This window comes from Littorina saxatilis, linkage group LG11 (genome assembly GCF_037325665.1).
Source record: "Littorina saxatilis isolate snail1 linkage group LG11, US_GU_Lsax_2.0, whole genome shotgun sequence".
NCBI lineage: Eukaryota > Metazoa > Mollusca > Gastropoda > Littorinimorpha > Littorinidae > Littorina > Littorina saxatilis.
The window spans coordinates 7,908,761-7,922,074 of NC_090255.1; the positions used below are offsets into that span (position 1 = coordinate 7,908,761).

Genomic DNA, 13,314 nt, shown 5'->3' on the forward strand with positions numbered 1-13,314 from the left:
AGCAGCAGCACCAACAGCATCTTCATCGTCTCCATCGCCTCCATCGTCATCATCTTCATCATCATCATCATCATCATCATCATGCTCATGATGATGATGATCATCATCATGATGATGATGATCCTCATCATCATCATCATCATCATCATCATCATCATCATCATATCGTCGTCATCATCACCATAAGCAGCAGCAGTTCTTTAAAGTGGGTTTCACTGTTTTTCTGTACCTTACCTTATTGACACTGGACCTATATCAACAAGAAATTCCTCCGAGGTAGGAAAAACACCCCCGTTGGTCAAAGGGAAATAACCATTGTCACTGCCACCAACTGAGAAGGTTATTTCCCTTTGACCATTAATATGTCCCTCTATAAGTCCTTGTAGAATCTTAATCCACCAATAACTCCCTAACCGTGTGTTTGACTGGTCCCAATTTTTGTAAGGACCGTCTCAGGAATGTATAGAACCTGTTCACCAAGTTTGGTGACGATCGGTCCGTTCATTCTTGAGATCTATATGCGAACACAAACACACACACAAACAAACAAACAAACAAACACATCGACCGAATCCTATACACACCCCTATACCGGGGGTGTAATTGGTATTTTACCTCAGTGGACAGGTAGCCATCGGAGGCAACGCAGGTAATCGTGTACCTTGTGGTCCCCTGGTCATAGTCCAGGAGGTATCCGTTGGTCAGTCTGATTTCTTGACCTGTTGGATGAACACACAGGCTGAACACTGTGGTATAGTGGGGTTAATCCCCAGTGCTGTGTACCTGTGTAAAGCCATGTTACGAAGGTGATATTCCTTTGATTAACTGAGACATTTTAACCCATAGAAATTGATTTCATGAATACATACTGGTTCCATATACATCCTTGGCTTGCTGAGAAAGAATTATAAATACTGGCACGTGTTGTTTGCCTACGTTCAGTCATTTAGGGTGACCCAAAAAAAAGAGTACCCAAACAAAACGTCATAAATTGAACAAAAATAAAGCAATCTTCATAAAATTTATTTACACACACAAGTAGCCTCTGCATGATTTGCACAGAAAAGTTTAGCGTTCTAGCTTGTCTTTCAGGAAAGTTATGCTCATTCTACAGAACATGCTCCAAACGCCGCTGCAGGCAAACTTGAACTCGCCGCGCAAAGTTATCAATCACCCGCACACACTCCTGTTGCGAGATTCCGCGAATGGTTGTTGTGATGGCTCTCTTGAGTTCTGTGATTGTCTGTGGGTTGTTCCTGTAGATGTTGTCTTTCAGGAACCCCCAAAGATAGAACTCGCGCTGACCGAAGTGTCTCTGGAACTGTACTTGCACATCTCTGTATGATTTTGTGCGAAAATAGGTCTCTATGCAAAACATCCGTTGATCATTAGTATAGTTCATTGTGAGAACAGCTTTTATTTCATCCAACCATGCTGTGGATTAGCTTGACTCACCTCAAAAAGAAAGAAAAAAAAGTTAAAATTGACAAAGTTATTAAATTTTGTTTGGGTACTCTTTTTTTGGGTCACCCTACTTGGGTTTCAAAGCACATCACCATTCGTAACATTGAAGCTAAAGATTGTGACACGGATCTGAATACTAATATTTTAAAAAACAAAAAAACAAACCCGAAACAATGTTTATTGTTGCATGTCTGTAACATTATTTAACTGGAGTATTACTAAACAATATAAAGAGAACATTGCCATTTAATATACGTGATACTCATTTAAAAGATTGACAATGCATGTTACAAACTGGTACACAGCTCTGGAGAACAACCTAGTGCATTAATTAAACACGTTGGATGTACGCAGCAGTAGTATATTCGGGTCTCTGCTTCTTCTTCTTCTTCTTGGCGTTCGCAGAGGTTGCACGATCAGTCCAGCACTGGTGATAAATGTTGTCGTTTTCTCCAACTCCTGTCGACTGCCGTATAGTTTGGTCTGCAAGGGAGTTGGTGACGGCCACACTTCTTTTCGTTCCTAATCTAGTAAGGGACATCGCTGTACTTCCTGGTTGTGGTGGTGCCAGTCACTCTCCTCCCGCGTCCCCTGGCGTGACAAGACGGACGGGAGGGACCTCCAGTAGTTGGGGCTGGGTCCCTTTGAGGCATGGGACCCGACGCTGCTCCACCCTGGGGGGTCCTCAATGGGCGAGCGCCATTTCCATCTGTGCTGGTTGATTGTGTCATCATTTGCGTAAGCGCGTGTACCCGTGGTTTGTTAGAATGCGCCGTGCGGCCCGGGTCCTCCGTCTTCAGCATTCGGGGTTTTCTGTCGGGGTTACCTCACCCTTAGCTCATGGCCCGTACGTCCTACCCTGAGAGCACAGGGGGGAGGATTTGACGGGATCCCACCCGGAGCTAGGGTTTTAATCGCATTAGATGAGTCCCGTCAATGGACGATGGAACATTTCAAAGGGGGTAGCAGTGCCGCCTGCTACCCCACTCCGCCCTGGTAGGAAACACCGCCAGTTTGGTCCGCGGCCGCAAGCGGCTGATCTCCATATCTGAAGACCGTTCCCCTATCCGCCACCCGGGGACGCGCTGGGTTGGGGGTGGTCGCCCCACTGAAAATCCTACACTGGGTTAAGAAAGATCAGCCTGTCCCAGGGGTCTATGCTTCAAAGCTGAAGAGTGTTGATAAAACTATTTATTTTGGCTTTAAAAGGAAGACGGGGGTACAATGCAGCAATAGCCTATCGTTGTCTAAATCACTGGTGGGATACAGAATCACTCGCATGAAGCAATATATGAAATGCATGTAGCAGAAAATAAGGATGATCCCATCAATATCACGTGCACAACGACTATTTCAGAAGAAGCAAACAACACACACACACACACACACACACACACACACACACATACACACACACACACACACACACACACACACACACACATACAAACACACACACACACACACACACACACACACACGCACACAAACCCACCATCCACCATACACACACACACACACACACACACACACACATACACACGCACCTATGTGTGTGGATGGTTACCTAAGAGGCGGCACTGGGTGCAGTGCCTTTTTAGTGCACTTGCACTACAACAGCACTGGGTGCAGTACTCGCTCCGGCATCGAAGAATTTTGCACTAAAAAATGCACAAAATGTGACCTATTTCGTCGCCTATAGAGGACGGAAAGAATGTCATTTTGAACATTGTTATGACATTCTTTCCGTCAAAAAAGTCAATTTAACGGTGTTAAATGAAGCGAGCATCCACACAATTAGGTTGCCATCCAGAGTTTAGGTTGCCATCCACGTGTGGATAGTTGCCTTATGGTGATTTAGGCAACCAAACCTGTGGAAACATGGGTACACACCCACCCACACACACACACACACACACACACACACACACACACACACACACACACACACACACAAGACTGAATGATAACTGGAAAACATATCAAATGCAATACATACTGCTCTCGACGTAGGTAAACTTGTATGCTTCGTCAGAGGGTTGTGCAGAACACAATGTCGTCACCTCATCATCGCCATCCTCCAAATCGGTAATAGTTAATTTTGCTATCGCTGTGTTGCCAGTGGTGTATGTGTTTTCTTGCACGTAGACGGTTGTGGGAAAATTTTCAAAATAAGGCGCTGTGTTCAAATCTGAAACGTAAGAGTGAAAAAGAATATCATACTGACACACACACACACATACACACACACACACACACAGACACGCGCACAGACACACACACACATACACACACACACACTAACAAACACACACACACACACACACACACACACACACACACACATACACACGCGACCATGTACACACACACACACACACACACACACACACACACACACACACACACACACGCGCACACACATACACACACACGCGCGCGCGCAAACACACACCTTTAAACACACACCATTAAACACACACACACACATACACACACACACACACATCCCTCTACCCACATCCTCAGCTCTCACCAAACACACATCACCTCCACACTACCCCCCCCCCCAAAAAAAAAAACAACCCACCCACAAAACAGGACAGCCAGTCAGCATGCCAGCCAGCCAGCCAGCCAGCCAGCCAGCTAGCCAATCAGACAGAAAACTGAAATGAAAGTGCATACCCGTGAGAGGCACAATAACCTGAAGGTCCTCTCCGCACAGCCCCGCAGAGTCACACGCCTCGACGGTCAAGATGTACACGTCCTCTGTCGATGACCTCAAACTCTCGGTCAGCGTGATCTCGCCTGTGGCTGAAAAAGGTGCCGCGAAAGGTCAGATGCACTCGAAATCGACATTACTCCCTCCGGTTTGCATAGGTTCAAGTACAGAAGCCAAATCGTCCGCCGGCGATCACCAGGGGCGAGTACAAAATCCGCCGGGCTAGTAGAAACCGCCTGGCAACTCGCCCGGCTGGCTAATGACAATTCTGATCAACTGCAACACTATTGGTTGTAATATCGAGTTTTCAAGCCATATGAACACTGTAGTTAATTAACATTGTGGTAGGTACCGGGCTAGTGACTTTTCTGTCGGGCTAGTGACATTTCTGCCGGGCTAGTGACTTTTCTTGAAGCTACTCGCCCCGCTGGCGAGAAAACATTTTCAGATCTGGCCATCCCTGGGTTGTGAAAGAGGCATTACCCTTGCCTTTTCATGAACAAATAATGGTAGCACTGACTGCCAGCTTCACGGTAATGCGTACCCCTAGCGCGGCTCTGCTTGGGTGGGAATGTTCTGAGCAAAACACTATGTGTTACTCCATACCCCCCCCCCCCTTCCATTTTCATACAAAGCCGGGTTTTCCCGTGTAACATTCCCCTAATGGCTTTGCCGTGAGGGCGTAAAACTTGCATTTTCTCATGGACAATTAAATTCACACGTGCTCCTGTTTACGTATTTCAGACTCACCCCTCGCTGGAGATTGACCCTTTCTTCTTCTTCTTCTTCTTCTTCTTCTTCTTCTTCTTCTTCTTCGTTCATGGGCTTAGACTCCCACGTTGACTCATGTTTTTAGCACGAGTGGATTTTTACGCGTATGACCGTTTTTACCCCGCCATTCAGGCAGCATACGCCGATTTCGGGGGAGGCATGCTGGGTATTTTCGTGATTCTATAACCCACCGAACTCTGACATGGATTACAGGATCTTTTCCGTGCGCACTTGGTCTTGTGCTTGCGTGTACACACGAAGGGGGTTAAGTCACTAGCAGGTCTGCACATAAGTTGACCTGGGAGATCGGAAAAATCTCCACTCTTAACCCACCAGGCGGCAGCGACCGGGATTCGAACTCACGACCTCCCGATAAGGAGACCGACGTCTTACCACCACGCCATTGACCCCGTCTATTTTTGTCCCAGTCAAAGCAAGGGTATTCACTCTGTCACAACCTATTCGAACCTGCCAGAGCATTTTTGTCGGGATCGGTCTCTTCAGACACGACCCGGTTTACATATCACTGAATCGGGATGTCTAGACTATAGCAGTTTTTGACAGTTACGAAAATGACGTCATACTTGTTATTAGTGTCAGGGCTCCCCAAAATGCGCGTCCCTGCGTCATATACGCACTATACTAGTAGAAGCCGAGATCACGTACTAGAAATTCATTGAGGGGGTCCGGGGACGCACTAAACCTGCAAAGAGCGGGTCCCGGGACGCACTACATGTCCGCTATCGTGGGTACTGTTTGTAGGTACTCTTTTCAGACTGAAGGCGTTAGTCAATAATAGTGCAAGCACACATGCCAATTTCACGCCGGAACAATATGGAAATGAGTGTGTGTGTGTTCTATTTAGGCAACAAAAAAAAGGTGTGGTTAAGGTAACATAGCCACACAAAAATAGGGTAGGAAGGTAGGCAATCACTTTTTTTTTTAAACTTTTTTTTCTTAATAGCAGAGCAACCAAGCGTGTAGCACTCGCAACCGAAGAAGATGCCGCCATTTTTGTCATGGCAAGCGTCTGTTGGGCCTTTTTAGTAGAAGGAGTTATTTCCCTTGCATCGTCTGTCGTCTGCATGACGACTTGAGCGCTTTCGCTTTCATTGCGTTTTCTGCACTCGTTTTCTTGTTGTTTTTGTTTTTTTGACAAATGTAATAAAAAGTTATAGGGTCGGCCCCTAAAAATAGGGTAGGTCGGGTTACCGTAACCACACCTATTTTTTTTAGGCCTTAGCATAACAAGGTATAGTTGAAGTATACTCTTCGCATATTCTGATGAAAAAAGACACTTCATATCACACTGTTCGTGATAACAATGCGTTATAACAGTGAACACAGGGGGTTTGGGGACCATGGACTCTTGGGACCCTCTAAACCTAGCTCCGCGTTGGGGGTCTATGACCCCTCTAGACATTAAAAGTGGGGGTCCCGGAACCCTCTAGACATTAACAGTGGGGGTCCCGGGACCCTCTAGACATTAACAGTGGGGGTCCCGGGACCCTCTAGACATTAAAAGTGGGGGGTCCCGGAACCCTCTAGGACGGGCGTCTGTGGGGAGCCCTGCGCGTGATCCTGACTGTTGCTGAAATAACGACCTTATAAGATCAGACACACTCGACATTCCGACAAGACCTGGTTTATATCTGACTGAATCGAAATTTCTAGACTATACCAGTTTTTGATTTGTACAAAAATGACCTCAAACTCTCCTCTTTCTTAAAAAAAAAAAAAATTGTTTTACCTTCGTTGATTTCGAAGAATCCGTTGTCAGGACTCTGCGTCATGCTGTACGTCATAGCGTTGTTGTCTGGGTCATCGGCAGTCACCGTGTGCACGGACTGTCCAGCAACAGAGTCTCTGGCGTCGATCGATGATTTTTTCACTAAGGTAGTAGATTAATTCAGTGATTAGTTATGTTAGCTCTAAACGGCTGAAACTACTATTTCTGATTATCGCTGTGCTTTTGTGTGTGTGTGTGCGTGTGTGCCAATTTGCGTCTCTTTGGTAGATAACAAGAAGAAGAAACAAACGCTGCCATACGTACTACGAGTATAGAGAGATACAAGAACAATAGGAGAATACGTTTAACAAATTATTTGTCTGATAAAAAAATAGATCATCAAACACATACACAGATACTTTTACAAATACATATATTGACACTTCCCCCCCCCCCACACACACACACACACAATCTCTCTCTTTCTCTCTCACTCTCTCTCTTTCTCTCTCTCTCTCTTTCTCTCTCTGTCTCTCCCTCTCTCTGTCTCTCCCTCTCTCTCTCTCTCTCTTTCTCTCCCTCTCTTTCTCTCTCCCCTTCTCTCTCTCTCTCTCTCTCTTTCTATCTCTCTCTCTCTCTCTCTCTCTCCCTCCTCTCTCTCTCTCTCTCTCTCTCTCTCTCTCTCTCTCTCTCTCCCTCTCTCTCTCTCTCTCATGTCAATCACCTGAGGGGTATTCAGTGAAAACAGGAGCGCGGTTGTTGATGACGTAAACAGGGACGGTTATGGTGGAAGTTCCGTCGCCGTCGTCATCCTCACACTTCACTGCGATGACGTAGTTATACAGTGACGAATCCACTTGTACGGTCCCCGTGTAGTACAGTCTTGGATCTGGAAAAGTACGAGCATTGAAAACGATTCGAACTTTTCACAACGAAAAATTCATACTAAGTTGACGAAGCACACGAGTTCTTCTTCTACTTCGTTCACAGGCTCAAACTCCCACGTTCACTCTAGTTTTCGCAGGAGTGGGTTTTGGACCGTGTATGACCGTTTTTACTCCGCCATTCAGGCACCCATACGCCGCTTTCGGGGTAGGCATGCTGGGTATTTTCGAGTTTCTATAACCCACCGAACTCTGACATGGATTACAGGATCTTTTCCGTGCGCACACGAGTTCAAAACTTCCTTCTAAAGCCAGAACGAAGCTAGAAACCCACTAGTGACTGAATACGAAATGAAAATCCAAAACGGATAGACGATAGACTACTAACGTTCCAAAATTCAGAATTAAAAACAATAATTGTAGGTTATTGGAACGTGTAATCATTGACAGACCGGTGTAACACGAAATTTTTACTCCACGAAAAATTAACTCCGGAGTAAATATTTCGTACGAAATTATTACTCCGAGTACACTTTTCGTACGAGAAAAGAACTCCCCAAGGCACGAACAAATTACTCCCCCCACGACATTTTTACTCCCCATTTTTTTTACTTCCAGTAAAATTCTCGTACGCAAAAATGGGATGCGGGCGAAGGGATAATGCCAATAAGTGATCTCGCGCAACCGAATGTCGCGCTACCCTCCTTCCACCACCAAGACTAACAGGGGACAAGGGAGTAAAAATGTCGTACACCTGGCATGGGAAGTTAAATTGCTCGTGTTGGGGTGAAGTAATTTATTCGTTATTTATTCGTCAGGGGAGTAATATTTTTGTACGAAATTTTTACTCGGAACTCACCTGTCTTGGGGAGTAGGTTTCTCGTGCAATGGGGGAGTGCTTTTTTCGTAAAGGGAGTAACTTTTTCGAACGAAATGTTTACTCCGGAGTAAAAATCTCGTGGGAGTAATTTTCTCGTGTTACACCGGCCCCACATGTATGTTTGTGGAAAATCAAACATGAAGGAAAAAAGCAATGTTTGTTTTGTCTATAGATAACAGTTCCAATAACCTAAAATATTAGTTTTTGGATTCTGAATATAGAATAATTTCTGTTGAAATATTTTAAATTTCCAAGAAGAACGGTCAGGATGCCCCCAGCCTAACTCTTGTTCTGGCTTTTAGTGTAAACCTTCTTGGAATCATATTGTATAATAAAATGTGTTCGTCGCGATATAACCTTCGTGGTTGAAAACGACGTTAAACACCAAATAAAGAAAGAAAGAATAAAATGTGTAATCAAGTCAAGTCAAGTCAAGTTTTATTATTCCAATAAAACCCCGTGAGGGTACATGGAAAATTAAAAAACACAGTAAAAACACATTTCATTCAACACCAAATAAAAGGAACTAAAACAAAAAGAAATCAGACTATGTACAGAAAAGGGAGTTGAGGGGTGAGGGAGAGCAAAAACAATACAAGAAACAATTCAACAATAATAATAATTAATAGTAATAATAATAATAATTGTCAGTAAGTACTGGTGTCACATGACTGATGTGAACCAGTTGATTGGCTAATGGCGATGCGCTAAAACTGTTAGCGCACTCTTGGAGTGCGCTAACTTTTCCACAGAGCGTATTCTTGCGCCCTTTGCCTAAGCAAGACTGTGCTCTCATCCTCAGAATTAATTAATGACATGTAGCTTATATTCTCCACAATACCAAATGACCATAAATTCCCTGCTTCTCAATTAAAGCAGAAGTGGTTTTTTTTTCTGACAGATTGCATGTGCCTGTGCCAGTGCCAGTGATCTAAAAAAATAGAAGCCGCTGTGTTTCATCTAATTTTCGCCGACTTGCATAGATTCTTCTCATATGCCGTGTTAGTGGCATGTAGCTTATCATCCACATTACCAAATGATGAGTTAGTATACAATTCCCAGCGGCTAACAGAAAACACAAGTGTTATTCCGATAACGTACCAGCTAGACCAGTTTGGAAGACTGACTCGATCGACTCTGTAGCAGACAACACAGAAATACGACTACATCAGTTCAGTAAATGAATGGTTTCAGAATTATTATTTCAAAGCAAGAACAATCGTAATCGAAAACGTGTAAGGTTCAGAACGTTCTTACCATATATAAGATTTATTAGCAGCCTGCCTCATGCGTACAGACTCAGTGCAGACTGCAGTCGTTCCATTGCCCAGGTTGGCAGGTAGCCTAGCAGACGACATTAACCCCGCTCAGCAAATTAACATGTTGGGCAAATGTGAACGAAAAAACGATGGGGATATAATACGTGTAGGGTTCAGAGCATTCTTACCGTTCATGTTTAGTATCAGACTCCCCGATGAGCGAAGATAGAACACGAGAAATGTGCCACATTTGTTTTGAAAATGTGCGAACCGTCGAGTCCCGCTTTGAGTCAATTCAAGGGGAGTCACTCCGCATAGTCAATCCGTCGAAGCTCGACTGGAGGTTTCGAATCGCAAATAATGAAGAGCCTTTCTCCGAGTTCAAATGAGGTCTCTCTGAAAGATCATCACTGTTCAGATTAACGCTACACTGGAATTTACCAACAGAAATTAAAATGCGTGTGACGAAAGCACGACACACTTGAGACACCCCACACAAAAGTAGATCTTTACTGTGCACGACCTGACCACACAGTTATGCCTATTCAAATGCGCATTGCAAAATGTGCGTTTGGAATCTTCTTTTTTCTATGGCGGTACTGACAATATCGTTATTGAAACAATCCCAGTGCACTAAGGGATTTATAGAGCAAATCTCGAAAATAATTATTGAACTCAGCGCTATGCGCTTCGTTCAATAATGAATTTTCTCGATTTGCTCTATAAATCCCTTAGTGCACTGGGATGTCTCAATAACTTAAATAATAATAATAATAATAATAATAATAATAATAATAATAATAATAATAATAATAATAATAATAATAATTGTCAGTAAGTACTGGTGTCACATGACTGATGTGAACCAGTTGATTGGCTAATGGCGATGCGCTAAAACTGTTAGCGCACTCCAAGAGTGCGCTAACTTTTCCACAGAGCGTATTCTTGCGCCCTTTGCCTAAGCAAGACTGTGCTCTCATCCTCAGAATTAATTAATGACATGTAGCTTATATTCTCCACAATACCAAATGACCATAAATTCCCTGCTTCTCAATTAAAGCAGAAGTGGTTTTTTTCTGACAGATTGCATGTGCCTGTGCCAGTGCCAGTGATCTAAAAAAATAGAAGCCGCTGTGTTTCATCTAATTTTCGCCGAATTGCATAGATTCTTCTCATATGCCGTGTTAGTGGCATGTAGCTTATCATCCACATTACCAAATGATGAGTTAGTATAAAATTCCCAGCGGCTAACAGAAAACACAAGTGTTATTCCGATAACGTACCAGCAAGACCAGTTTGGAAGACTGACTCGATCGATTCTGTAGCAGACAACACAGAAATACGACTACATCAGTTCAGTAAATGAATGGTTTCAGAATTATTATTTCAAAGCAAGAACAATCGTAATCGAAAACGTGTAAGGTTCAGAACGTTCTTACCATATATAAGATTTATTAGCAGCCTGCCTTATGCGTACAGACTCAGTGCAGACTGCAGTCGTTCCATTGCCCAGGTTGGCAGGTAGCCTAGCAGACGACATTAACCCCGCTCAGCAAATTAACATGTTGGGCAAATGTGAACGAAAAAACGATGGGGATATAATACGTGTAGGGTTCAGAGCATTCTTACCGTTCATATTTAGTATCAGACTCCCCGATGAGTGAAGAGAACTCGAGAAATATGCCACATTTGTTTTGAAAATGTGCGAACCGTCGAGTCCCGCTTTGAGTCAATTCAAGGGGAGTCACTCCGCATAGTCAATCCGTCGAAGCTCGACTGGAGGTTTCGAATCGCAAATAATGAAGAGCCTTTCTCCGAGTTCAAATGAGGTCTCTCTGAAAGATCATCACTGTTCAGATTAACGCTACACTGGAATTTACCAACAGAAATTAAAATGCGTGTGACGAAAGCACGACACACTTGAGACACCCCACACAAAAGTAGATCTTTACTGTGCACGACCTGACCACACAGTTATGCCTATTCAAATGCGCATTGCAAAATGTGCGTTTGGAATCTTCTTTTTTCTATGGCGGTACTGACAATATCGTTATTGAAACAATCCCAGTGCACTAAGGGATTTATAGAGCAAATCTCGAAAATAATTATTGAACTCAGCGCTATGCGCTTCGTTCAATAATGAATTTTCTCGATTTGCTCTATAAATCCCTTAGTGCACTGGGATGTCTCAATAACTTAAATTGTCAGTAAGTACTGGTGTCACATGACTGATGTGAACCAGTTGATTGGCTAATGGCGATGCGCTAAAACTGTTAGCGCACTCTTGGAGTGCGCTAACTTTTCCACAGAGCGTATTCTTACGCCCTTTACCTAAGCAAGACTGTGCTCTCATCCTCAGAATTAATTACTGACATGTAGCTTATATTTTCCACAATACCAAATGACCATAAATTCCCTGCTTCTCAATTAAAGCAGAAGTGGGTTTTTTCTGACAGATTGCATGTGCCTGTGCCACAGTGCGGCTGCCACTGATCTAAAAATACAAGCCGCTGTGTTTCATCTAATTCTCGCCGACTTGCATAGATTCTTCTCATCGTGTTAGTGGCATGTAGCTTATCATCCACATTACCAAATGATGAGTTAATATAAAATTCCCACCCGCTAGCAGAAAACACAAGTGTTATTCCGATAACGTACCAGCTAGACCAGTTTGGAAGACTGACTCGATCGACTCTGTCATACGTAGCCGCACTGACTACACTGAAATACGACTGCATCAGTTCAGTAAATGAATGGTTTCCGAATTATTATTTCAAGGCAAGAACAATCGTAATCGAAAACGTGTAGGGTTCAAAACGTTCTTGCCATTATAAGATTTATTACCAGCGTGCCTCGTGCGTGCAGACTCAGTCAGTGCAGACTGCATGCAGTGGTTTGATTGCCCTAGCAGACGACATAAACCCCGCTCAGCAAATTAACATGTTGGGCAAATGTGAACGAAAAAACGATGGGGATATAATACGTGTAGGGTTCAGAGCATTCTTACCGTTCATATTTAGTATCAGACTCCCCGATGAGTGAAGATAAAACACGAGAAATATGCCACATTTGTTTTGAAAATGTGCGAACCGTCGAGTCCCGCGGCTTCGAGTCAATTCAAGGGGAGTCACTCCGCACAGTCAATCCGTCGAAGCTCGACTGGAGGTTTCGAATCGCAAATAATGAAGAGCACAGCCCTTTCTCCGAGTTCAAATGAGGTCTCTCTGAAAGATCATCACTGTTCAGATTAACGCTACACTGGAATTTACCAACAGAAATTAAAATGCGTGTGACGAAAGCACGACACACTTGAGACACCCCACACAAAAGTAGATCTTTACTGTACACGACCTGACCACACAGTTATGCCTATTCAAATGCGCGTTGCAAAATGTGCGCTTGGAATCTTCTTTTTTCTATGGCGGTACTGACAATATCGTTATTGAAACAATCCCAGTGCACTAAGGGATTTATAGAGCAAATCTCGAAAATAATTATTGAACTCAGCGCTATGCGCTTCGTTCAATAATGATTTTCTCGATTTGCTCTATAAATCCCTTAGTGCACTGGGATGTCTCAATAACTTAAAAAATAATAAAACACTA

At 43.7% G+C, this 13,314-nt stretch overlaps 2 protein-coding genes across 2 annotated transcripts in view; both read right to left on the bottom strand.

Moving 5' to 3' along the window:
• The window catches only part of LOC138980818 (protocadherin gamma-A4-like), a 19,068-nt gene extending 11,239 nt beyond the window's left edge, over nucleotides 1-7,829 (bottom strand). Inside the window, exons 1-6 of the mRNA XM_070353703.1 lie at nucleotides 7,817-7,829; nucleotides 7,411-7,608; nucleotides 6,708-6,848; nucleotides 4,150-4,278; nucleotides 3,464-3,655; nucleotides 616-719 (exon numbers count right to left, since the gene is read on the bottom strand). Of these exons, the coding sequence (XP_070209804.1) occupies nucleotides 616-719; nucleotides 3,464-3,655; nucleotides 4,150-4,278; nucleotides 6,708-6,848; nucleotides 7,411-7,608; nucleotides 7,817-7,829 (777 nt within the window). The remainder of the gene's footprint in view (nucleotides 1-615; nucleotides 720-3,463; nucleotides 3,656-4,149; nucleotides 4,279-6,707; nucleotides 6,849-7,410; nucleotides 7,609-7,816) is intronic.
• Nucleotides 1-13,314, bottom strand: part of LOC138979673 (ER membrane protein complex subunit 2-like) — a 347,725-nt gene that overhangs the window by 153,834 nt on the left and 180,577 nt on the right. The gene's annotated exons all lie outside the window — the stretch shown is intronic.